Consider the following 26,812-nt stretch of genomic DNA (forward strand, 5'->3'; position numbering starts at 1 on the left):
GGAATTTCTGCTTAGCAATACAAGTTTTGCAGCAAACACGCTAACTACAGATATGTACACTATAAGGCAAAAGTAGCCTTTAAATTGTGGGTAGATATGCATAAAACACCATTGAAATTATTCATAGTTTGGACTGAGGTTTGTGAGATAGGAAGTCTGTTGATAACTTGCACATTGCCTTAAAAATTACAAATAATTAGCCTCTTAATGGCTTGGATTATACATTTCTACACAGAAGAGATTTAAGAATTGACTTACTGTAGCTTTACTCACTGTAGATTTAAAAGGTCTGTATTTGTTGTCCTCATAGAGAAGCATACGCATTACCTACTTTCCATATTTAATACACTCAGTTGTTAAACAGGTATATTTGGGTACTTTTCACAATCCCCCCGTCCAATGACTAGGAGAAATTTGTTGTACCATGTTATCAACATTTTCATAATACAAAAATATGATGCTGAGAAGTCTGGAATTTTTTGCAGAGACCCCCTCTATAATTTGACCATTTGTTAACTCATTTTGACCTTTCTATGAATGCTTACCCCAAAGTATTTAATGAAATTAGTCTTGGTCTAAATTCCAAAATACTTACATTAAGATGTCACTGACAGTAGCTTCCTATGATCCATAATCAGCTGCTACTACTCCAAAGATCAAATTCACTTCCATTTGCAAAATACCTTTAGGAAAAACTGTTAATTGCTTCAGAGAATTCACACAGCATGCAACTAAATGCTTTCTGACAGAACAAGTTATGTTCAAATTGTACTGGTTTATTTACAACTGTAGTTTATAAACAGTAACACAAACATCTTTACATGAAAAAAATCTCATTGCTGAAGTAGGCAGAGTCAGAGACTCTTCAGGATATTTTCAGAAGGGAGTAGGAAGAGGAAAATGTAATACAACAGCTGCTGGGCAAAACTATAAATACATGAGCGTTGGCCCAGGTGCAATTTCATGCAAATATCTTCAACAGTTCAAGTTCTATTAGTGTTTACTCAGATACTAAGAAAAGGGAAAAAAAAAAAAAGGAATTAGTTCCAGAATTAAGGTGCCCTAGCTTGATCCCTAGTAAAATAACTTAGAATAACTGTTTTTTATAAAGGTCAGTTTAATTTATTTTACCTCCTGATGATGTACCAATTCACAGGTTTTGATTCAAATACTCAGAAGACTTCACGCAGCAAAGCTAATTCTTATTATCTTTATTTCACAGTTTTTGGTAATTTCCACATCAGTCTACAAAGATGCTATGCCTTCACCATAAGAACATTTGTGTACTAAGCTTTTTAACAAGAGAACCATTCTTGGAACAAGTGGAAAGCTGCTGATAAACAATCACATAGCTGCCATCTCTCAAACATTAACTAATTTAGAAGATGTTAGTTAAAAGAATATGAACAAATGCTTGAATCAATGAAGGCAACAGGTAATGAATACATTTATCACAGGTATATATAGCACTTGAATCTCTTCACTTTATTTGCGTGCATTAATTTTCTCGCTGAACACACCTTCGATCAGCTCAAAGTGCTGACCTTTTTAAAGGTCTAATTATTATCTTAAACATTTTGTTTCTGAGGAGCAAGCTAACTTGTTTTCAACTATCACATTCTGTCATGAAGCATTAACTTCAATTTCAATGCACACACTCATCTCTACAAGAGAAACAGCTTCAACCTATGAAATGTAAAATATTGCATAATTAAAAAAAGTCACAACCCTGTAGTAAAAGCTTATTGTGCACAGTTCATTTTGGTATTTAAAAATATCCTTACCACCAATTCCAATTGTTTAACCTAGCAGTTGATAAGACTTTTAAAAAAGTTAATTTTACAAATTGCTTGCATATTTTTCCGTTTATCTGCAGCCCAAGCTGGACTTAACCATTTTTAATGAGAAGGAACTAGTATTTCTAAGATTTTTATCTGCTCTGCTTATAAACCTAAGTTTTTAATCAGTCCTCGATACTACCCAGTAGGCGAAATCAAAGTGATAGACTGCAGGCAATGGAGACACTTCACTTTCAAGGGACAGTAATTTAAAAAACATTCTGTTTTCAACTGCTGCTCAGTATCTGGCAGTGCTTCATTCCTTTAACACACTGAATGTGAACCCAGCTGCATCTTCTCTTGCAAAGATGCAGATCACTCACACTAAGGCTGCATTAAAAATGAAACAAACTGACCTTTATAATAAACATTTCTTCAAAACAAAAAAAAATATAATAAAAAAAATTAAAAATCCTGTTCAGAAATCGATAATAATTTACCCTATCTTAAGCCTGCTACTCAGGCACTCCCATCAGCAAACAGAAAAATTCTCTTAAGTTAGTATTCAGTTGGGAAACAGTCAGCTTGTGTCCACATACAGTATCTTGGTTGCTTCTTCTTTATAAACCGTTCTCTACAAAGTCTTTAGTTATTAACTCTCCAAGGCATCCAATACTTTCATGATCTGTTGTTTTATGGCTTTGGTAGCATCACCTGCATTTGGAATCAAATACCTTAAAAAAAGATTAGAAAAAGCCATCATTAATTCACTACAAGATTTTTGAGTATCAATTCCATAATTCTTGTTTTGATTTTTCCTCTGGAACAAACTAGCAGGAAGGAGGGGGGAATATATTAAAATGAAAAACTACTGAGAAAGTAACATTTATTTCCTGTTTATGCTATGAAACACTTTCCATTTGTGAACTTAGAACTGTTGAGGAGTACTTCACAGGCCATCCTGGAAAGGAAAAGTTCTTCATTAACTGACAATGGTATAGATCAGGCAGTTTAAGATCTGTACAGATAGCGCTGTCCAACAGACACATGGCAGTTGTCTTTTTTTTTTTTTTTTTTAATTCCTATAGATAGCTCTAGATCATTTATTTACAATCCTTTCTCTTGTGGATTTGCTCCAGTCAACAAGGTGGTGATGAAGTAATTCAACAAGCAGCACAGTTTTCTGCAACATTTTAATTTATCTTTGTCTGACCTACTACCAAACTAACTTCATTCTAAGGAGCCAACAGGCATAGAACAACTTCCCTACTTAGCTAGGAAACTCATCTTCCACTTCTTGTGAAAACAGAGCACCCACTGCACCCAGTTATCCCCAAGGAAGAGGTTGAGAAAATGTCCAGCTGATGTCAGCAACTTTGTTAAAACAGTGCCAAGAAACAACAGACTACTCCAGTGGAAAAAAGCCCAATCCACCCACGCCTCTGACTTCCCCCCAGTCTTAAGCACACAAGCGTTGAGCATGGCAATACCTAACTTTCAGGAACCAGGTTTCAGGGATTCTGAGTTTTGGGGTCAGGCTTCTGGACTCCTTGTATAATGCATAGGAAGAGTCAGATGTCTCAAAAAAAGATACCACAGAAGAAAGACCACTCTCTTAAATCCCACTCTTCACAAATCCGTACTTTAGGGTGCAAATAGTTGTCCACTTCATTTCCATTTAAGACATATTACAAAAAGAAAACACTTGCACACATCCCATCCCCAACAACTGTCATTGCAGACCACGGAGCTCCTCTCTGCTGGGTCCTGTAAACTCTCCTCATTCTGCTGGCAGATCTTTTTTTCTAGTTCACAGCTGAATTATCTATTCCCAAATAAAAACTATTACTTTTGACCTCAATTCTTGGAATTACAGCATGCCTGATTTCCAGTTGACAGCATTCTGTATATCATTGCTACTTACATCTCTGCTACTGAGATGACTTACCTTTCAACTGCCAAAATTTCTATGCCTGAAGTATTGCTATTTCCATATTTAAAGGTGATCAGTTCTGGATGTTTCTTCTTGGATGTGATTTTGACTACAGAATTGAGTGCCTGTCGAGACTGTATGTAAGCCAGTCCCTTTCGCGATGGAATCTCTCTCAAACAGTACATATGAGTTGCTGTTACTAGGAGATGACTTGAAGGAAAAGAAAAAACAAACAAATTAAATTTGCTAATGAACTAAATAACAGCTACTTAGAAAGGTAAATTCTACAAATAAGCTACATGGAGAGAGCTAGATAAAACAGTTCCCAAATCTGAGAAACAGTTTTAATACTTTTAAAATCTGTAATTTAGAAAGGTCTACTAAATACTGCAGATTTTCCTTGAGTACTGTGTCACAGCCATTTTTTAAAACAAGCATGGCATCCTCAACAGCATACAAAACCTGAGTGAGCAGTTAACATCATCACCTCAACACAACAGCCATGAGTGCTATTAACAAAGATCACAACCACCAGTGAAGTGTCAGGCCATGCACAGAGTAAGGAAAATGCCTCCAGCATCTCTCTTTCATCCTTCAATCATACCCCAACCCCATCCCTCCATCTATAGATACTGGCAACTCTACATGTGGAGCATCAGACCTCAGTTAAAAGGACATGGTGGCACTCCATGATTGTCAATCACTGTGCAAGCACTAAGGTGGAGACGCTGACCTGCCAGCTCAGTTCAAGACCCACTTTTGCCTTCTTCATGGAAGGAATGCATGTTCAACTAGTGGTGGGAACAGACTACTTGAGTTCCAACTCAGTTTGAGAAATCATACTATAACAGATTACTAATCATACACCATATAAAATAAACCTAATGGGAAAATAAAATTAATAATAAAAGACAAGAACAGACCATGATGCAAGAGAAAGCCCATCATAGTTTTCTGTTATCCAGATTCAACAGGATTTGTACTCTTTGGGGAAGCCAAATACAGCAAGCATCATGTTCTGCTCTTGCAGGATTAACAAGGTCACTGAATCTTAGGGGCAAGATGGGTGCATAGTACAAGGCACAGAGACAAGTAGGCAAGAAAAACTGGAGCCACAGGTACTTGGGTCTACCTGGTCTTGAAAAATAAGCCTATGTATACTGAGAATACTTTTCTTACTATCTTGTTTTGCAAAGCAAAACTTCATACTAGGTTTTGTACATCATTACCATTCTGTAACACTGCAAATATAAAAATGCAAATATAGTGGTAACACTTTGTTCTAGGCTGTTTCACGCCTTCATTTCCTAGTTTAATATAAAGAATAATCTAATTGCCCAATATATTTTTTTTAAATGTGTATCAAGACAGACATTTTCATTAAGCTTAGGACTAATTCCAGTACCTGGGAAACATATGTCCATTTTCTTTTACTTCATTACAGGGGAAGTTATACTTCACATCAGGTTTATTTATCCATGTTTGGATGTTGACGACCTCTTTTCGATCATCATCTGACATTGAGGAGCTATCAATTTCATCTATTTTGAAGGGAGGGGGTAAAAAAAATAAAAAAAAAAGAAAAGATTTTCACACAACATCAGACAAATTTTCAACTCACTTAAACCCACAGTAGCTACACTGGTTCAAACCAAGGTCCACCTAGCCATAAACAATTGTTCAGAGGGAAGAAAGAAAAAGGCATGCATATCTGATATTTCTCTTCTAATTCTCTCTCAGCAGACAACTATTTTCAGCTCAGGGGATTTCTTAGGCTGGTCTGATTTGTCCATTTGGTAAAGTTTAACAGACGTCTTTTACATGGACTTGTCCAGACTTTCCTTGAAGCCATGTAAACTTTTTGCAGCTACAACACCAATATCTTTTGGTGAGAAGTACCAAAGACATGTCAACTACATTCCAGGAAAGCCTCCTTTTGTGGCTTCTAGTTTCTTGTACAAGAAGAAATAAACATTTGTTGATCCCTTTCCAGGCCAGGCGTTATTTTTGTGGGCCATTTTTCCTCCCTTAAATTGCCTATGTCACATAACAAAAGTTCTAATATTCAGTTATGCCTGTTATGAAAGCCATTTCACATCTTTCCTCACCCTTCTTATCCCTCTCTGAACCCTCTCCTGTTCAAACATATTGTTTCTCAGGTAGAGGATCAAGACAAACAATATTCAATGTGTGGGTGAACCATAGGTTTATACAGTGACATAATGACCTCTGTTTTATTCTCTGTTCCTTTCCTTATAATTCCTAACATTTGATTTGCTTTTCTGACTGCTAATGAGCACCTACTTATTATAAACCTACTGCTCCTGGACACAGCCAAATCAGTCTACCATTTTGTCTAGAACAGGTTTTTTCCCATGTCTTTTTCACCTCACATTAATTGATACTGAATTTCATGTGCCATTTTATTGCCCAGTCACTCAGACTAGCAAAAGGCTCCTCCTTCAGTCTACCCTTACTACCTTGAATAACCTTGAATCATTAGCAGAAATTGTTGTCTTCTGGGTTCACCTCCTTTTCTAAGGACATTTAAGAACATACTCAAACCCAAAATTTTCAGCACAGACCTCTCTGAAACACCCAAAACTCATGCAAGTATTATCACTTAGTTGCAAAATACTGGTTTTATGTCTAAATATAGTGATTATGTTTACATAGTAATTCGGTGCTACATTAGAAGAATTTAAGCAATCTATTTATCTAAAACAATGAACTACATTAAATCCATAGAAGTTACTCCCAGAAATAACTTCGAAGGACACCCCTTTAAAGCATCTTTTTCAAAGCTGGTTTTCTATGCTTTGTTAAACTATTTATTTCAAAGCAATTCAGAATTATAGCCAAACTTTTGAAAACGTTTCCACTGAAAAAATACATTACGAAGTTGCAAGGAATGGAACAAAATCCATCCTCGTTTCACAGATTCACAGAATGGTTGAGGATGGAAGGCACCTCTGGAGGTCATCTGGTCCAACTCTCCTAATCAAGCAGGGCCACCTAGAGCAGGCTGCAATTATTACAGCTGATTGCAATTATTTATTACAAAAACCCCACTAAAACTTCACAAAAGCAGTTATACAGAAACAAGTTCACTTTTTGCATTCTTCTGTACCTAAATAACATATGTTTCACTTCATATGTGTTGGCTTTGCTTATTCAAATCATTGCAGTGATTCTGCTTACTTATTAAGTTTAACAGTGCTTTTAAAAGCAAATGTAAATAGAAATTATCAAACAACCATTACTGAAAATATGTTCTAGACAATTCGTCTTTGAGGACCTGGTTTTCTGAAACCACATAGACTTTGCCAAACACTATTATGGATGCTCAAAGAACTGTGCAAACTTAATTACATGGCATTTGGAGAAGTATCTTGTTAGTGTTAAAGCTTTTGCCTGATAGTTTCATTTTGCTCCTTCCCAGTTCTTACTGAAGGCAAACAGTTGGTCATTGTTTGTCTGCTATCTTATTTAAACAACTCTCGATCCTATGAATCTCCTTCATTAATCTTCCTAAATTATTTCTTTTGCAGGTCAAAAATTCTTAGTCCTGTTATTTGTTTCTCACATGAAGCTGAGTATGCCTTTTGGTCACAGAACAGTTACTTGTGAGATGGTGATGGTTGGGAGTGAGCTAACACTACCAGAACAAAACCAGGACAGGAGTAGGTCTGCACCATTCTAACGTTAGTGCTGGTCTCAAAAAAAAACCTTTGTGAAAAGTGTGGTGTTCTAGTTCTCCCTGTAATTTTTCAACTAGATAAAAAAATTAAATAAAGATTGCATGTTTTTATACAGCATTCTGCGTGCATATCAAGTGATGAATCAATTATTAATAGATTCAATGCCAAAAAGCAAAGTACAAAACACTGGAGAGGTGTGCACATTAACCATCTTAAGTCTAGCTTCAACTATATTTTCAGAAATTCAGATTGTTATAATTGCCAATGCTAGAGATTCAACCTGAGATCTATGAGCCAGACTAGGTCCTTTACATTTTGCTTACTGTTGTGACTAGTAGTGGTACAATTGCAGGTTTACACGTACAAGACCAGTGTAGATAAAGAGATCTTTACTACAGAAATAACAAGTGAACAGGAATGATACACTAAACCCATCTATTTCCATTTCTTCCTGTTGGTGCCTACCACAAAATCTTTTTTACTTAGTCTGCTACTATGTATTTGAAGAGGGTGTTTCTTTCTTGGTTGTTCCTAGGCTCCACCATAACAAACAAGATCAATGGTAATAATTAGAAAAATGTCACATTGTAAGACAAAGATGTAACATACACTCTTGATTTAGCCAAATTTAATAACTTTGTCTAGATAAGCTAATCTAGGTAAGAGGAAAATCTTCTACTGTACCAGTATCATATTCTTCTTCATCTCCGATGCTGAATACTGGTTTCACACCACGATAGGGTTTTCCTACTCTGTCACTGCTGCTGACGTGTCTGTTGGCAATGAAAAGGGCAGGAGAGGACATGGGATGGGAGAAGAAAAGTAACTTTCAAACTGATGGTATGACTCCTACAATAACACATTAGCAAAATGCGAACAATTGTGCAACTGAGGAGGACAAGAAAATTTCATTAAGCTGCCTGCAAGGAAGCTGTGACTGACCCATCAAGCAATTTTGTTAGTGAAAGCATGTATTTCAGTTACTTGGCAAGGCTGACCTGTAACAAATGAAGTGAAAATAAATACTTTTTTGTTTTAAAAAGAACTTCTGCTCACCTTCTCAAATGACAAAATAAGTTAGAGACCTGAAAACTGACAACATGCTATGAAGTTTCTAGCAGGAAACTGAAATATTTCTGGACAGTCAGGGCAGCTTTACAAGGATGCCAAATTGGGATAAAGGAAAAAATGAAGACTATTAACTAACATGTCTGGAAGCTCATTTTTCTGGTTAGTTCCTCAGAAGATAACAAAATACCTTAAGCACTTTGAAGTGGGGTTATTATAAACCATCCACTGTAGTGTGAACTCTGACTTCCTGTCCATTACTTTCTCCAGCATGAGCCAAATCCTGAAAACTTTGGTCAAGCAATTCCTACTGCTAACATCCCAGCATCACTGGGATTTCTGCATAAATATTGACCTCAAAAATCACATTTAAATCTATTTCTACAGATCATATTAAATGACACAAACACAACTGAGTCTTAATGTTTGACAGTAACAGCGGCAAATCCTAAGATATTTTAAAGCTCCAGCCCAGACTGCTGTGATTACATGGTCACAGCTGTCATGTTAAAAGTTCTGGCTCTCAACTGCTGAGAATACCTGAAAAATATGAGAAAACCTAAAGGTTCAGAAAGCTACAAAACAGGTAATTGCTGAAAAAAAGAAACAGTTCATGATTTTAGCCTTTAGAACTAGCAAAATGTAGTAGTTCAAAAAAACCAAAACAAACCCAAAACACACTTGTCCCTAGTTTAAAACAACAAAACAAAACCAAAACATGCCTGTCCCTTTCCCCCGTTTCAATTTCTATAACCTCTCTCCCCATAATGTGTATTCATATTTCCTATAAACTGTAAGTCCTGGTTCCTGTTTTAAGTGTATTCACTAACTCCATTTTACATGCTACTGTAGAACCAAGTTGGAGAGGCAACCTCTTTAGTAACGTATAAATGAATGCTAGTACTTATGTATACCTGAAAGCATATTTGAAAGTTAAAAAAGAAACCTACATTTTCTATGGCTAAAATTTACTAATATAGACAAAACAAGGAAATGTTTAATAGGAAAAAAGACTAGAAATACATTCTACAATGAAACAAAAAATAAACATACAAAAACATGCTCATTAGTGTTTAAGACGATAAGCATCAATGACACTGACAATTCAAGAGGGCAGTGCTTCTATACGGAGGCTTTTGTAAATACGCTTTAGTAATACATAACCAATTGAGTAAGAATAAAGACATTTAAATAGTGGCAAATTGAATTACACAGAGAGGATTTAAGAGAAGATCTCATTGGTGTTTATAGATCAAAGTTAGTCAAGACAAGAGAAAGTAAAAAGCTACTTTATAAAAACCTGGTAACATCTTAAATTAGAAATGGATTTCCTTTAACCTGTTTGCATGGAAGGCCATCATTACATTGTTACAAATTGAATGCAATTCCCTTTAGTGGCAAACCTGCAAAATGAAATATATTGGTGATAAACACAAAGTGGATCTAATGGAATGGATGGGAAAAGAATGCCATTCCAGGTTTTTAAGAGCTGCAATTTTAAGAGAATAGTCTAGTGATCCATAGTGTGAGCAAATTTATTATTGCATCTTCCCAATGAAAGAAAATAAGCAATGTGAGTGAAAGGAGCAAGTAAAATAACCAAAGTATAATTCAATATATCAAAACTTCTTGGTTACAAATGCAGATCCAAGTGCCTTTCAGTTATCGAACACAGTCAACAAGTGTTTTAAGCTGGAATTTTAACACTTTCTTACGATATTCTAAAAATTGGTCAACAAAATGTGGGCAGAAATCCCCATGATCTTTAGGATTTCTAAATAAACAAGATATCTTATGTGCTATCGGGATATTCCCACTTTTTTGTTGGTTTTTTTTTTTTTAAAGAATACTGGTTAACATTACTGTTGGTTTTGCTCACACAACACCATTCTGTAATGCTTATGGGTAAATGCTATCTCAAATTATGTGAAAACTACTTGAAAGAAGAATTGGTTCAAAATCCTTGAAAACCCAAACAGCATTTTAAATCTTCATTAATTCTTCCAGCAGCAACCTTCATGCTTTTCAGTTTGAGTGCTAAAAGCTACAACATAGAGTTCCTGAAGTATAACCAAAGTTCCAAAGTGATTATGCATGAGCTGTCCTTCATTTATCAGAAGTAATTTTACATAAGCTCAATTCACAATTTTTATTTCTGAAATATTTATAAGGCAATAAATCTGAGACAAATGTGAAGGGACTCCACATTTGCGTGAAACACAGTAGTTATGTGAACAAGATAGGGGAGAGCTGCAAAGCGTATTTACTGACTAACTCAGCATTTTTCTCTTCCCAGTAATGAGCATCTCTGTTTCTATCAGCATGTTCTATCACCATGTGATGAGAAGCATAAAAATTCCAGATTTCCAGACAGAATTTCTGTATGGGTTCCCTGTTATATCTAAGCTCTGATGATGCTTTATGAACAGTTTATAACAAGTCCTTTTCATAGTTGTAGTCTCTCTTGTTAAGACCTTAAGCCATAATTTGTTCAGTAATTGCTCCTGGTGTCTTTCACTAGTACGAGTCACTAATAAAATGTACACAGGAAATGGCAAGTAAAAAAAAAACTCCATAAAAAGCAATAGCAAGGAAGAGAACAGAAATAAAAAAGCAGAAACTAAGAGAAGAAAGCACTACCAATACACTCTTTTTCTTCCTCTAGTCCCCTGACTAGTACTTGTAAAACCCAATAGCTTCAATATATTCAAAACCCCTAAATTAATATTAAAATATGCGAGCAATTTTGTCAGTGTAACCAATGCTTACAAATATTGCAATGCCATGCTAAATACGACAAAGGTGGTTTTAGTCAGACTGCTTAATTATCAAGCTTACCGCTCCAGGCTTGCTCTGTCTGGCCAGGGAATATTGAAAGGTATTCTATAGTACATTGGGGCAGAGGACAGAACAAAAGAATTAAAAAAAAAAAAAAAAGTTTAAAGGAAAACTAGATAAATAATTGAAATGCTCTATATTGGCAATGTATCTTCTTCAAGGAGGACGCTTATAAATAAAAGCAATGCTTCATGACAGCTAGCCATGAGGTAGAGAAATATTTGTAAAAATTCTAAAAGATGCATTTTTCATGCTATGTATGGCTTACATAAGCCTTACTTGAATTCTTCACACAACAAAAGCTACCACCAAGTGCTATTTAAGATTTTTTGCCTCCAATTGTGAAATAATAATTAAAAAGGTAATTTTCCAACACAAAAAGAAGCAACAATCTGTATCTTTTGATTAGGTACAAGACTACTAAAAACTACTGTTCATTTGGCACGTATGTTAAATCCTGCCATCAAACAAACACTAGCTCTGTAAGATTCTTGAATACCAATGTCTTTGCAACATACAACTCCAAAGGCTGCATTTTAAAGAACTCTAAAACAGGCTATTCAATTAAAGCTTTGAGAGATGAAAGCTGTTATTCTTTTATGTAGTTAAGGTAAGTATTTGGAACAATGACTTCCACATTTGGAAGCATCTTTTAACATGTTTGCACGTTCTCGTTCCCAGCTCTACTTGAAGATACAAAAAATGAACAAGAGTGGATTCTGGGTTTGAAAAGCAGCTTTACATCAGGACTTGAAAAATCAAGATCTTCAAAAAAGTTAACCTCAACTTGACAAGATGGGCTGGTAAAAAAAAGCAAAACGGAACAAACCCCCCCCCCCCCCCCCCTCCCCCCCCGTCCAGAAGGTCAGGGTCCTTCTGTCATTCACCCATTCCATTAGAGTCAGGATGGGGAAGAACTGAAATAAAAGTGAAATCATTCTTGACTTTTTTAGACTGAATAAAGAAATGACACATTATAAGAAGTCAAACCAAGCATGCAGTGACAAATTCTAGATAAACATTCAAGAGAAAAGGCGGCTCACACTGGTCTTGCAATACTAAGGCAGCACAGTAGGCTTACTGTGTCATGATAAAACTGTGAGGAGGGTAGGTGTAAGAAATTTAAAAGCTGAAACTGGAAGATAACTTTTTTCCTAATTAGCACAGTCTTCACATTTACAGAATAGCCACCTGAAATGGGAAGTCATTCCTCACTACTAATTCACAGCAAGATATAAATGACGCACCTGTCCACTGGAGTAGATGTATTTTCAATAAAACTAATAACTTTTTCTTTCACATTCACAGATTTAGTCTTCAAAGCAACCGTCATTTTATTCACCAGGGACTTTACTCCTTTTCCATCACTTGAACCATTAGGAGAATCACCCTGTAAAATTAACTCCTCTCAGGATTAATTGTATAAAATAATGTTATTTAATTTCTAGTTTGTTAAGAAAGGAAACAGACTACAAAATAGTAATCTACTTTTTGATACTCAGTAGAACATTAATTACAGCATTAAGTATTCTTTTAGAGTTCTATCAAATGACAGCAACAATATCTGAGGTAAAGATGATCCAATAAAGCAAGCTTAACAAACCTTATTACTGAGCACCCTGCTGTGAAAATCTAGAGAGGAAGGAATTACATTAATGATAAATTGTATCCAAATTAAAAGTCAAATTCTACATGCAACCTATTGGCTGTAGAAAGGAGGCAATTTTGAGCTTTCCCATGAAAGTGTATGCCAGTTTTGTAGTAATTTATTCCCAGAGTGAAGAAGAACCAGGAAAAGAATTGTCCATTACATATATTCTGCTGGAGAATGACTACAGCAATTTCTTCTCTACAAGCTCTTCCTCTCAAGAGGATAAAACACGTTTAGGTCACCTCCAACTAGACAGTGAATATAGTTGGAAATTAAACATACAACTGAAAACAATCATGACTTGCAGTACTGCATTTACAGAACAGAATGAGGAACATGAAGAAAAAATTCAGTATACCTGTGGCTCCCATCCCACTGTACCACTCGAGCTCAAAATTCACTTACATCAACAGACGAGTTTATGCTACTTCTTGAGCCGGAGGTACTAGCAATCCAGTGGCCATATCCATTTTCTGGTCCTTCCACATTGATATCTGCTAAGTGCTGCTGAAGGGCTGTTAAAAGGCCATTAAAAAAACATTCAGAACCACACTGAAATTAGTCTGTTGATGAAAATACTGTATATCCAAGACTAATCAGTAACAATTTTTGCTCCACATGATTTAATAAAACAGATGAAGTCAGATACCGCTATAATCACCCCTGGCTTTTCTTTCAGTAGTTCAAAGGCATTAGGATAATCTTTATTTTAGTAAAGAAAACAGTTAAAATACAGCAGCAACTAAAAATAAATCACTGCTTTGACCCTAAAGATAGCTGTTATGACACTGCACATATTGACTAGCAATGCCTCTGTGCTCATATTGTAGAACAGATCTCTCTGCTGTTGTAGAGCCTGATTGAGTCCAGCAGCATGAACTGCAGAATTATGAACCGATGATTTAAGAAAACACAACAACAATTAATAGTAATTATGAAGTAGCATCTTCATACAGATCTGCAATCTACAGAGGCTAAACATCAAGAATGATAAGTTAGAAGAAAGAGGGAATTTCCCCACTTCCCGTATTAATTTGTCACCATTCAGAAATGTGGTTAAGCCGTAACAGTTAACCACAAATGTGCAAGTGCACAGTGTTGACTTACACAAAACAAAAACCTGAGAAATGAGATGTATTTGCTATTCATTTAGCTGATTTCTAGCCAAAGCCCAATAAAAATATCAACAGTGTTAAGATACCAAGTTTTCTCAAACAAAGCTCGTTATTAATAAGCTTACCCATAAATCCTCCTTTGGCAATGCTTACATACTCCTTATTTTTCTGCAAAAGAAAGACATTTTTGGTTGAAGCAAAAATCTGTGGAATGAGTTTTGCAATCATGGTAATGAAACATGGGTTAACTTCATAAAAACTGGAAACCTGAGTAATGTATAAAACAGTTAGGATTTTAAGGGGAAAATATTTTGCCATTTAGCATCAATGATACATGCAGACACTTTATTTCAGCTATTAAAATCAACAGCAATTTACTTGTACCTGTAAGAAGTGTGCTAGCACCATGTTCATATACATATCTTCTTCTTCCCTGCCACTTCCCATGAAGCAGAGATGTTCCCCACCAGCTACGGAGCCAGACTCAATAGATTGTTTTTGTGCTTCCAATAGGGATTTTACAGACTGTGCAAATTCTGATGGGTTTTGAAGCATCTGTGGAACAAACAAACAAAAAGTGCTGTTTGACACCAACATACTGTAATGTAACTTGAGAAAAGATACAAATTTTGAAAATGGTTATAATTTGTTAAGCACAAACAAGGCAACATCAGCACTGTAAAAGACACACACTCACAAAAAAGACAGCCTGACCCAGACCTCATGTTATGTAAAGAACACTGAGGATCATCCTTTTCTTCCTCACTCCACCTTGCTCTCCCCGGGAAAGAAACGCAGCTAACATTTGTTAGTTTATTTTTGCAGCCACCAAATAATAGTGGAAAAAGTCTTTGCAACTTTCATGTTGCCTTAAGTTGGCAGTATGGCAGAGGGACTGATTTCCGTACTTACATACGCTTGAGCGCAACACGTTCAAACTTTGCAGTTTTGAAACCCTTTAAAATACCCAGAATTTCTAGGTGCCAGTAAGGTCCTTGTTGTCTCCCCGCTAAGCTTTTTCTCATTTACTTATCAAGATTTTGAAAAAAAATTACAATCAGGAGTACAAGGAGACACCTAGGATTCTTAGTAGTCTCAAAAAGTTAAGGCTGTGGTCTCCTGAAGGCCTATTATGCACGCAAAACCAATAAGCTGCTATATGAAAGAGATGGAGAAACAAAGACTTTCTAAATACAGCTCAAATTTTAACCTCCTCTTGTGGGGAAGGTGCTTATTTAAATTAATAAGGAAATATTGACCTGTAACTGGATTGGGGGTGGGGGGAGGAGGAGGGAGAGGAATTGTCATTATCTAGCCTTTACACTGGATTAAATGATGAAGTACGAAGTAACAAGTACACAACCTAGTCATCAGTAAGTCAACCTGAATTTTAACGGGGTTTTTCCTAGAGCCACATACTGCTGCTTTATTACATAGGTGCTAAATCTCACTACTTCCTCTAAGACTATCACCTATAAATGAGATGGATTCCAAAGTCCTTTCCCCATTGCCTCCCCTTAAAGTAAATTGCCTGTACTTTGCACATACAAGCATATAAAACACACTGAAGTTCCATTAATGGCTTTTTGTCTCAAAGATTATTCCCTACAACATTTTCCTGGCATTAAACTTCTAAAAACAGAGGAAACTGGTGACATTCATCCAATGTGGTTCATGAAGGATCCTAACCATACTAACTGACCCATACTGCAGAAGTTAATTCCAATATATAATTTAAATACATACGAACTAATCGCATCCAATTTAAGAATTGTCTTCATGGACTTCTTTTTCATATATTACTAGGTTTTTAAACTATTTAATAATTTATAATGCTTATTTCTACTTTACTGAATATGATGTTCAATTAAGGCTAGCAGAAGGACACCCACATACCATGGGGAAAGTTTTTTCCTAAATAATTTTTGATCTAGGTTAAAACCAGAACACTATATCATAGAATCATTTAGGTTGGAAAAAACCTTTAAGATCATCAAGTCCAACTGTAAACCTAACATTGCCATCTCTCCACCACAAAGTCATGTCCCTAAGTACCACATCCACATACATTTTAAATACCTCCAGGGATGGCGACTCAACCACTTCCCTGGGCAGCCTGTTCCAATGCTTGACAAGCCTTTTGGTGAAGAAATCTTTCCTAGTATCCAATCTAAACCTCCCCTGGTGCAACTTGGGGCCGTTTCCTCTTGTCCTATCACTTGCTACTTGGGAGAAGAGACCGACACCCACCTTGCTACAACCTCCTTTCAGGTAGTTGTAGAGAGCGATAAGGTCTGCCCTCAGCCTCCTTTTCTCTCCCATATAATTATACTTGTGCAAATACTACTGAATAATACTTAATTTTAATTAGAGAGGTAAAGATAATAGATGCAGGACTGAGCTTCTTAACTAAGAAAAGTAAAAAAGCCTTTTATGGGGTATATACATAGAAATCATTCCATGCAGCATCCATACACTGCTTGAAGTGAAATAGTAGAGGGTTAATCTAGAAGTGAAGAATACTTCCAGCTGAAGCGTAAGCAATTTGGGGAAAAAAGGACGGAGAAAAATATGATTGAATGTTCAGTTAGGAATTCAGAACCAAATGGAAACTACAGCAAAATCTTTAATGAAGTAATTAGTCCGCAGTACATCTCAGTCCCCAAATTAATGCACTTCCTCTCTCATATTGTACTGCAAAAATTTTTAAGGAGCAACCAAATCCTTACATATTCTCCTTAGAAGCAGGCTGTATGAAGACTGGTTGGGGGAAAAAAAAAAAAAAAGCTACTTGTTAAAATTGATGACACCTTTCATTAGAAATTATGATGCTAGAAAGAGATTTCTCCTCCAAGCAATGTCTAGTTTTTAGCCTGTATGGATTTCCAGTTATAACCAAAGAACAGGAAGTCTGGAATCCCAAATTCTAATGTCATTAAGGACTAATCTTCTCAATAAAATGATGATTCCACCAATCTCCTTTAAAGAAGCTAACTTTTGAAACCTCATCACATAGCTAGACACTGCAGTCGACAGACTAGAGTCTAAACTAACCAATAATTTATTTTTCAAGACAGACATTTCTCTCTCCTTCTATTTAACTTAGGATTCAAAAATCAGTAAAGAAACAAAAAGCATACGAACCAAATCTGAGTCTAAATGAAATGCTGTTGATAAATGCCCAGCATTGTATTGCTCCGCAGGACGACAATCCACTACAAAGAACCTTACTCCTTCCTGAAAGAGAAAGATTTTGCCTGTTAGAAAATTTTAAAATCATGAATTATGTACTTTTCCATCAATTACAATTATATTTTAATACTAACTCCAATACTACAGGAACCCCTCAAAGGGGCTAACAGCTATTGGAAAATCTTATTTTATTTGACTAATCTGAACTTCTACAGTTAGCAGACTACCAACAGTATTCCAATAGTGATTTCCCATTAATCCATCAGCTTGTGCAGCAGAAATGACCACCTAAGTGCAATACACACAGTGTAATTATTTCATCTCTACTGAGAAGAAATACAGTGGGTATGAAGGCAGGCATCAACAAGACATCAGAAGGGACAACTTTGAAGTCCTAATCCAACAGTCCATTACTACTCAGCACAGCACATAAGGATAGCTTTATATCCCACCGACTTAAGCAGGATATAAACAGATGCTTAACTTTACTTGGACTAGGGAAAAAAAAAAGTATGCCTGATGAAACTGGGGCCTGGAAGCTGCTACAAAAAGCCAGTAGTCAATAAGAAACACTGTACTCTAGCTACACTATTATCCATATATTGGTCTTAAATACTCTAAGTGAAGTCCATACATCTGTCTGCAATTAAGTACTACAGAAATAGCTTGAATCAATTTTTTTGTTTGTTTAAACCTTTCGTTGACAAAAAACAGATATTTCATAATGGCATTCTTCTCAAAGGTACTGAGTAGTGGGTTTTAAATCTTCCTCTATAATAGCTACATTTGGAAAGGAATTCAAATTAGTGAGATATTACTTTAAGCTCTCACTCCTCAGATTCAGATCAGCTGTATTAAGGTCCCTTGGGCTGTAGCTCTAGTTGCTACAGCACAAATGCATTGCTGTCAGCAGATCACTTACAAGGGAGACAACTTCAAGACAAGAATGCTTTTTCCTGAAATAGCAAATACTCATCTGTGTTGTAAGCACTTTAAAAATATTTGTGATACACGAATTAGCAAGTGATTCTTTTCCTTTTTGATAGAATTGGGAAGCAGGGGGGAAGTAATTCAGTATACTGACTCCTTGTTGCTGATTTGCTTGAAGAATCTCAGACACAGAAATTGCTAGACAGAGAGCCTGGCTCAAGTCTGTGTCATCATCTTTGAGGCCCAGCAAGCTGCTGCCAAAAAGACTGTGGTTGTCCTAATAAGGCAAGAAGGAAAAAAAAAAAGTTAACTGAAGCTATTGTCTTCAGATGTGAAGCCTTAAAGTAAAACTATATCCACCATGTCACAAATGTTAAGTCCGATACACGTGTATCTTGTCCACACAGTCATTAAACTTTTGATCATCTGCAATTCTTTCTGAAAATCATGACAAGGCCCGAACTTCCATTACAAACATGCTTGTTTGCCACTCTAACCATGCCAACATGATGAAATATCTCTGGTTTTTGTTCTCTCCCCCCCCCCAATCTCACATACCTGTCTACACACAGAGAAAGTACATACAAGCCAAAGGCAATGGCTATCAATTACTTTTATTTCATGAATTCACTGAAGTCTGATATCTTGAGTAAGGAAGAACTGCAAGAACAGTGCAGGTGATGACAGCTTTATCTCTAGTAAGTGACTTTTTCCTGTTTGCTGTTGTAAGTACAGCTAGGACTGCTGTGCAGTCTACTACAATGCAATTGTGTCAGTATGGCATGTTTGCTTCATTGGTTCTTACAAGAGCCTGGTTTGCAAAACAAGGCTATCAGTCATGAAGTAAGAATATTGCAGGGAAACTTCTCTCTAACATGTTTCACTTAACCTTCTTATCTTTCAAACATCCTAACAGTAAATACCACCAGCGTAACAACATGAAAAAATTGTTCTAAAAAAAAATCACAATGAACCATTCAAAGTTCCTGTCAGCAGAAGCTTAAACAGTCACCAAAAAGAAGAGAATTTCAAAATTACTTTGTTATTACCTTCCTGAAAGAAGCTGGAGTTTTGCTACAGTAATATTGTGCCAAAGAGAAGAGATCTTCTATATCCTCTAAATCAAGATTGGCTGGTGAAGTTTCTAAGAATTCTGAGATATACAAACAACACAAGTGCACCGTTATTTCAGACGTAGAAAAGAAGCACCATACGTTTTTTCACATCATAAAATAACTTATTTTTAATAAGGCATAACACAATTGAGTTTATTGATCAAACATGAATGTTGATTCACTCTCCAGGACGAAAGAGAAGATACAGGCAATACTCCTTATCCACAGGAAACCTATGCTATTTGCTAGAAGTTCAAACCTTCTACGCAAATTGTTTTTTACCACACTCTTACCTCTGTATAGTTTTAGCTTTCAGTTGTCAGACTAAGTCAGCAGCCTTTTCTAAAGGCGGCTGACCAAGAGAATCCTCTAAAACAGAGTACTTAAGTAGTACTGTTATATGTCCAGGATGGTAAAAGGGTGTAGTTCTGCAGTATACGGCAAAGACGCAAAATTCCAAGCACCCTCATTTTTAGCTAGTAGGAGATTATTGATTATATTGTATTATGCCATGTGAAAAAAATACAAAGGCACGTGAAATAGGCTCACAAGAAATTTAGTGTAATTTCTATAAAAACAGAAGAGGGTAAGACAAGAACAATGAATTAGGCTCAAATCAAGTGCATACAAAGGTAATAATCTGGAAAGTGCAACAAGTGCAGTAGATTTAAAGAAGGATTTGAAAGCTACTGCTGTGGACTTAGGAACATGGTGATAGTTTCAAGTACTCCAAACTGAAGTATAAAACTAGATGTGGGAGCGCTAAAAGGAAACACAAAAAAAGAATGTTAAGGACAGAGCAAATGTGATGCAGCAAAATAGTAAGAAAGGAGTTAGTGGGTGAGTGGATTCATTAATGAGAAAATCACAGGGAAATAATTAAATAATTCAGTTATTTAGTAATTAATAATAATAATAAAAATGGGGATTATACTATATGGTGAATACTTTACTAGCAGCTATATAAGAGAAGTACTTACTTATCATTTCTTCTTTATCTGATTCTTGTGCCAAGATAACGTCTCTGAAAACAGTAAAGTCACAGGCATAGATTAAGTCAGTAAACCAAAATGAAACCAAAGTGGATTAAAACTGTGTCAGCAAGGAATGTCCCAAAGAATTAACTATACACTTACTTTGCATTGACAAGGATGATTAACATTAAGAAATAAATAAAGAATGGATCTGCTTGTTGTAGATATCCATCCCATATTGCCTGAGTGACTTCAGCTGAACAGTAATATGAGAAGAGGCTTCCAAGCTAAAAATTTGGACAATAGTGTAAGAAGAAGCAATAACCAGGAACAATCTTACCAGGATAACATTTTTAACAGAGATACAAGATATCTAAAAGAAAATAAAAACAACAAAATTATGCTAAAACATACATTTGCACCACGTATTGAAGAATGGTTCTACCCTCAAAAACAATTTTTATGGAAATGGTGCAGTAACGCTACAGATCATCTGTGAATAAATCCGCCTAGCGTGAAGGCAAACTCAGCTGTACATTGTCAGCCTTGCAAATTCAACCAGAGATAACACAATCAGGCTGGAACACTGTTTAGCTCATAGCCACTGCTAAGTACCAATTATACCAACAAGACAATAATAAGAGAATATATTTACTCAACTAGCTTAGCAAATAGGGCTTTGAAAGGATCCTGTAAACAACATTCTTTTTATTTTTCACAGTAGAACCGAGCCAATTGAACATGGTTGCACATTAGTTTGACAACATCACTTAACATTACGTTATGATGCTTTACGGCTGAGTAATCAAACATTTGCAAGCAACAGACAATTTTTATTACCATTTAAACTATTTGCCTGTTCCCATGTTCCCATTTAAAAATACATCCTCTCTGATATGCAAAGTTCAAAGCGGATAAAAGAAAAGGTAGGAACTTCTTTTCATACATGCCACATAATATTTGCGATCACACCTAACTCAAATGCATACCAGCTGGCTTCACAGGGGTCTTACTGAACTTGCTGATGCATACAAATTCTGTACCAAGAGCTACAGCTTTCAAAAGCTCAGCATCTGTTTTTAAACACCATCATGGAATATTTCAACACTTCCTAGTATACTTTTATAACAAAAGGCAAGAAGATCTATCCAAGTCAAACGCAACTTAAGACAAAACATCCCTGAATGACGAGGCAATGACAGATCTCTGGATGTTGCTCATGTATTTCTACACATTAGAAATACCTCTATACAGACTAAGTTTTCTGACAGTTTTTGACAGATGAAACAAGGAATTTTAATGTAATCTCATAACATAAAATATGGCTTAAGGTTTTTTTTCCAAGATTGTACACCAGAAAGCCATTGAGGACTGGCGGCTACACTACCTCATTTCTCTACCTCCCTTCAAAGGGAAGATATTTTCCTAATGAATCACTAAACTTTTAATAAACAACTTTAAAGAAGTTTGTATTTACTAAGGAAAATTATATATATTTAAAAAAAAGGGAGATTCAGTAGTAAAAAAAGACCTGACTCCTCTTTTGAAGCCTGATGACTGGCAAAAGAGAGATTTTGAGAATATGGAAATTCTTCCTGGACATATTTTTATATTACAATTGGTAGCAGCCTAAAAAAAAAAAACCAAAACATCATATTTAACCCTCCCCCCCAACAAACCAAATACAGACCTTGCAGTTTAATAATTCATTTCAGTCTTATTTCTTTAACTGAAAGTACACGGAGTTACAAAAAATTTTACAAAGCCAACAGGTATGAAAGAGCCTAGAAGAGCTCATGGGTCATAAAGTCGTCTTTATTAATTTACAGACTTTGCCTCTGCAAACACTGTATCATGATTTTGTATTGCATATACTAAGTAGCATTGAAACAAGAATTTTGCTGCTTTATGTTGTAATCCTGCTACATGAATTTTACAAAAAAAAATGATTGAGGTAAGTGTCCTTATAACTACCCCCAACTCGAGGCAGTTTTGAAGTTAAGGTGAGGAGGAAATGACCAATTCTTTAAGAGCTGTACAATATATGTGCCTAAATTCTAAAAGGCATAGCACTATATGAGAAAAATATATCTATTAGCATGGAGGTTTTTAAAACGATCAGTAATTTGACTTTAAAAGACCTGTCAGGCTGATGTTTATCCATAACTACGATACAGCTGCCCACTATAAAAACTAACATCACGGCTTCTTATTTTTTGAGTATGTCAGCTGTTCTCGTTCTTACTTATTCCAAGTAGTTCCTAACATCAGTGGCTCAATTAACTTCCAGTACAATAAAAATGTGACGTTAACAAGATCTCATACAATATGTTAAACAACTAAAGACAAAAAGCCCACACTATATTAAAACATGCAATTCTTTTCAATATATGCAGTTCTAATCTCTTGTACTACTCTTCCATAAGCTGGCAACATGTACTTAAATTTTAACAGAAATTTATTTTTCATTATGTTTCCCTACTTTCACTTTATTACCCAGTTGAGTGCATATGAGTCTGGAGTCATCTTCTTAGTATCAAGAAAGGAGCAGAGTTCAGGCTCATGGTACTGAAGAAGCAGTCTAAATAGATGAAACGGTCTTCCCTTCATAAAACAATCCCTAAAAAGTACCAGTGAAAATAATCATAAACACCCCCGTAATACTCCAGTTGTCAGACTTACAGTAGCAATTCTTTATTAGTTGTGATTATGTAATTTCCTATATTGTTCTTTTAATTCACAGGTACTGATCATGAAGTCAACTTGCCTCAAGAGTTAAAAAAAGAAAAAACAAACTAAACCAACAAAAAACTCAAACACTGAAAACCCCACTATATTAATAAGGCAGAAGAAAAAACAAAATATTGCCAAGAGTTGACAGAGTATATAATACAGAAGCATTTAAAACAGATTTAAATATCAACAAAAGTCTAGCATGGTATCAACGTTGTTAACGAAAAATAGAATTAAAAAAAAAAAAAATCATTCTAATATGGCAGCCCAAGGAAATTTAAAAGATGCTTATTTCATACATGAATAACAATTAAATGTCAATTCTTCAAGCAGGAAATAAAGGAGTATTTAAAATTAAGAAATAGTTGTTTAAAGACATTAGAAACAAATCTCAAGTGTTTAAAAACTTAAGTAAACTTATGTAAAACTTGACACACAGAACTCCAAACACAATTATCAGCCTAACTTCTTAAACAAAGGTATGTCTACAGTGGTAAAATGGAAACATTCACAGCAAATTATATGCAGGGATTCTTTTTTGAAATTATCACAAGAACTCTGACTTCCCATTAAGTTAACAGAACAAAAAGTGTGAAAAGAAGAAAAATATTCTATTAATGAATTTAGCATAAGAATCTAGACTTGCAAATTACTTTGTTTGAATGGTTAGTATGGTCAATTATTCCAGTCAGCCATTCTTTACCACTTTTTAACATTAAGAATGGATATATACCCAAAAATAACTTTAAAAAGAATCTTTCCACATTTCTACTGACAGTGGAACAACGTTTAGACATTTTGCTTAACTGTTCTGCTCAGTAATTTTTTACTTCTTGTATCTCTTGTAGTAATCAACCCTTAATAAATACCCAGTTTAAAAAAAACAAACAAAACCAAACAAGCAAAACCCACCCAACCAAATAAGAACAATCACCCCAAAAAACCAACAAAACCCCCACTTATCAAGAATTGTGAATTCCTATTCCTATCCCATTACTTCCTAGGCTAGAAGCCCCATGGAAGCACCAGGCTCAGCCCTCGGAAGGACTGGTGAAAAACAAAAACAATGCAAAAACAATTAAAACAAGATTTAGCTAAACAGAAGTAAATTGCCCTGGAAACTAACCTACATTTTACTTTAGGAAAGAGTGGTTGTTGGGATTTTTTTTTTGTTTGGTTGGTTTTGGTTTTTTTTAAACCCCCCAAAATATGCTATCTTCTACCATCTGTTAGAGGTAACATTGATGTAATGTAAGCAGATGTCATAGAATCATAGAATCATAGAATCATTTCGGTTGGAAAAGACCTTCAAGATCATCAAGTCCAACCATTAACCATGCCCCCTAAACCATGCCCTGGAGTACCCTGTCCACTCGCTTTTTGAATACCTCCAGGGATGGTGACTCAACCACTTCCCTGGGCAGCCCATTCCAATGTTTGACAACCCTCTCAGTAAAAAAATTTTTCCTAATATCTAACCTAAATCTCCCTTGCCTCAACTTGAGGCCATTTCCTCTTGTCCTATCTCCAGCCACCTGACAGAAGAGACCAACACCCACCTCACTACAACCCCCTTTCATGCACTTTCCTCATGTGGTTCCTGGGATGAGGTACACTTCCATTATCCACTTGCGGCTTTTTAATTAGTTTACTACCTTAAAAGCTCTCACACAAATCATTGTCTACTCAATTGCATACCTGAGATGGTGTTTTCTTCTACTTATTGCCCAAACAAACAATACTAATGACCTAGGACTTCCATATTAACTGTTTGTTAATTTTGTATAGTTCAGAAAACTCATCATTCTAGAGGAAAGGCAAGAGGAAAAGAAAGATAGGTATCCATAGGACACTTTATACGAAAAGCCTTGAGAATAACAGTGTTTCCAAGGAAAAATAGCAAAACCTCCCTCATCTAAAATAGCCTATTATGTTTGGGGTTTTTTTTCCTCATTCTTCCTTTGGCTTGCTAGAGATGCTCTTTCCAAAAAAATCTAAGGTATAACATGGTCCAACAGATTATGCTGTACATTTCCCTCACTTGTTGTCAACATTTTGTTAGAATAAATTCCCAATAAGTATTTCATGATAGTTACAGAACATGGGAAAATGTGAATAAAAAGTACGATTTAAAAACAAAAAACAGCAAAAAGTTAAAAATGAAACTTTTATCAAGTCATAAGGATGGACCAGCAGTCAAACATCAATCAAGTCCAAATTGACCTAAGCAGAGATTTGCAAGTCTACTATAAATTGCCTTTCTATGCCTTTAATTCTCCCACTGGAGGGGAAAAAAAAAAAAAAAAAAGACAAAACAGCCTACATCTCGTTGAAATACCACCTAGGTTCTTACAGAGAAACTCAAATACAAGACACTCTGAAAGCCTTCTGTGGTTGAAAGTACATGAGTTACACGACCATAATGCCCCTATCCCCCAACAGTTCGCAGAGCCCAACAGTATTTTAAATCAGAAGTGGACACAAGCTGAGTCAAGTGACAGGACCGATAAATGTTTCCTGCCACAACACCAAATGTGCACTTTTCATAATATGGGCATATAACCGGTAGCTCAGCCAGAATCTCCTCTCCAGCGAATCAGACTAAGATCTTTAATTGCAGAATATCCATATATTATTTCTCAAGGTCTTAATTAGAAGACTCTGTAGCCTTGCTGGAGTGTCATGGTGCTACTCCAACATAAACAAAAATTTATTTTAGTGACAGCACCTATATAACAGCATGAAAATCTCCAATTTCATATTTTTTATTAAAACAAAATAAAATCTAACAACTCCAAAACCACCAATCATTTCAGTCCCAACTCAGTAGAATAAAGGGAAAATATCAACTACTTCTTCTAAAGAGATTTTGAGTCTGACTTAGTGCTTATGAAGTACTTTGAAGTGACAGGGATAGAAACATTTTAGATATCAAAAATGCCAGGAAAGGAAAGAAAAAATGCTTTCACATAACATATGTGAATTACATAGTTCCTAAAAAAATATTTTTGATATTGCATGAAATGATGGTTGTTCTTTAAAAGACACATCCAGTCTACATCAGTCACATGCTAACTCTTTGCATCTTAAACCAACTCAGTCATCTCCGGGACTTCAAATCAACAGGTTTTGAAAGATGGTTCAATTTATTACCACATGAAGGAATCTGAAAACTTTGCTGCAAACAGTGCTACTCTAGCCAAAACCAACATGCACATCCTTTGAGAAAATTTTAATGCCAATAAAAATAGAACACGGGCAAAAGAAAGACAGTTTTACCTTGGAATGAATTTATTCATGATAGCATAAAAGCAGTTGTACAAATCACTGCGTGGCAAACGAAGGTGCACCAGAGGTTTAAGTAGATGTATCCAGCCGAGGCAAGAACTGTATTTAACATTGCGTGATTTGCAATAAAAAGTAATAACAGACTCAATATCCAAAAGTAATACCGACTTCTCCTCTTCTGGCACTGACAACTGGTCTGAAATAGGCACAGCAATATAAACTGTATTAATAGCCTTTCAAAGAAACTGAATGAGATTATTTCATAGCACAACTGCACCAATAGGGACTGCTTGAAAAAAAAAAGCAACAAAACCAGACAAACAAAAAAGTAGCAGCTTGGATTAAATGCTTACAGAAAGGCATCCAAAAAAGCATCAAATCACAAAGTGATTTTATAACCTCAGTATGATAAGGCATTTAAATATCATTTAAATATCGCAACAACAGGAAGAAAGAAGTTTGGGTTTTCCAGGATCTATATGAAACAAAGAGCTAG

At 35.6% G+C, this 26,812-nt stretch overlaps 1 protein-coding gene across 4 annotated transcripts in view; it reads right to left on the reverse strand.

Annotated features, from left to right (window-relative positions):
* Positions 1 to 755: 755 nt before the first annotated feature.
* The window catches only part of TBC1D23 (TBC1 domain family member 23), a 38,150-nt gene continuing 12,093 nt past the window's right edge, over positions 756 to 26,812 (reverse strand). For 2 of the 4 annotated variants that reach the window (XM_052794767.1, XM_052794766.1), the window contains 16 exons: positions 26,308 to 26,512; positions 22,792 to 22,915; positions 20,458 to 20,582; positions 20,302 to 20,345; positions 19,256 to 19,359; positions 18,361 to 18,483; positions 17,229 to 17,321; positions 14,469 to 14,639; positions 14,210 to 14,252; positions 13,375 to 13,484; positions 12,566 to 12,708; positions 11,319 to 11,363; positions 8,097 to 8,185; positions 5,117 to 5,252; positions 3,727 to 3,921; positions 756 to 2,512 (listed from right to left, as the gene is read on the reverse strand). In XM_052794767.1, the coding sequence (XP_052650727.1) occupies positions 2,431 to 2,512; positions 3,727 to 3,921; positions 5,117 to 5,252; positions 8,097 to 8,185; positions 11,319 to 11,363; positions 12,566 to 12,708; positions 13,375 to 13,484; positions 14,210 to 14,252; positions 14,469 to 14,639; positions 17,229 to 17,321; positions 18,361 to 18,483; positions 19,256 to 19,359; positions 20,302 to 20,345; positions 20,458 to 20,582; positions 22,792 to 22,915; positions 26,308 to 26,512 (1,832 nt within the window). In that variant the 3' untranslated portion in view covers positions 756 to 2,430. The remainder of the gene's footprint in view (positions 2,513 to 3,726; positions 3,922 to 5,116; positions 5,253 to 8,096; positions 8,186 to 11,318; positions 11,364 to 12,565; positions 12,709 to 13,374; positions 13,485 to 14,209; positions 14,253 to 14,468; positions 14,640 to 17,228; positions 17,322 to 18,360; positions 18,484 to 19,255; positions 19,360 to 20,301; positions 20,346 to 20,457; positions 20,583 to 22,791; positions 22,916 to 26,307; positions 26,513 to 26,812) is intronic. The other 2 variants (XM_052794770.1, XM_052794768.1) reach the window with 1 other exon arrangement.

This window comes from Harpia harpyja, chromosome 8 (assembly GCF_026419915.1).
Source record: "Harpia harpyja isolate bHarHar1 chromosome 8, bHarHar1 primary haplotype, whole genome shotgun sequence".
NCBI lineage: Eukaryota > Metazoa > Chordata > Aves > Accipitriformes > Accipitridae > Harpia > Harpia harpyja.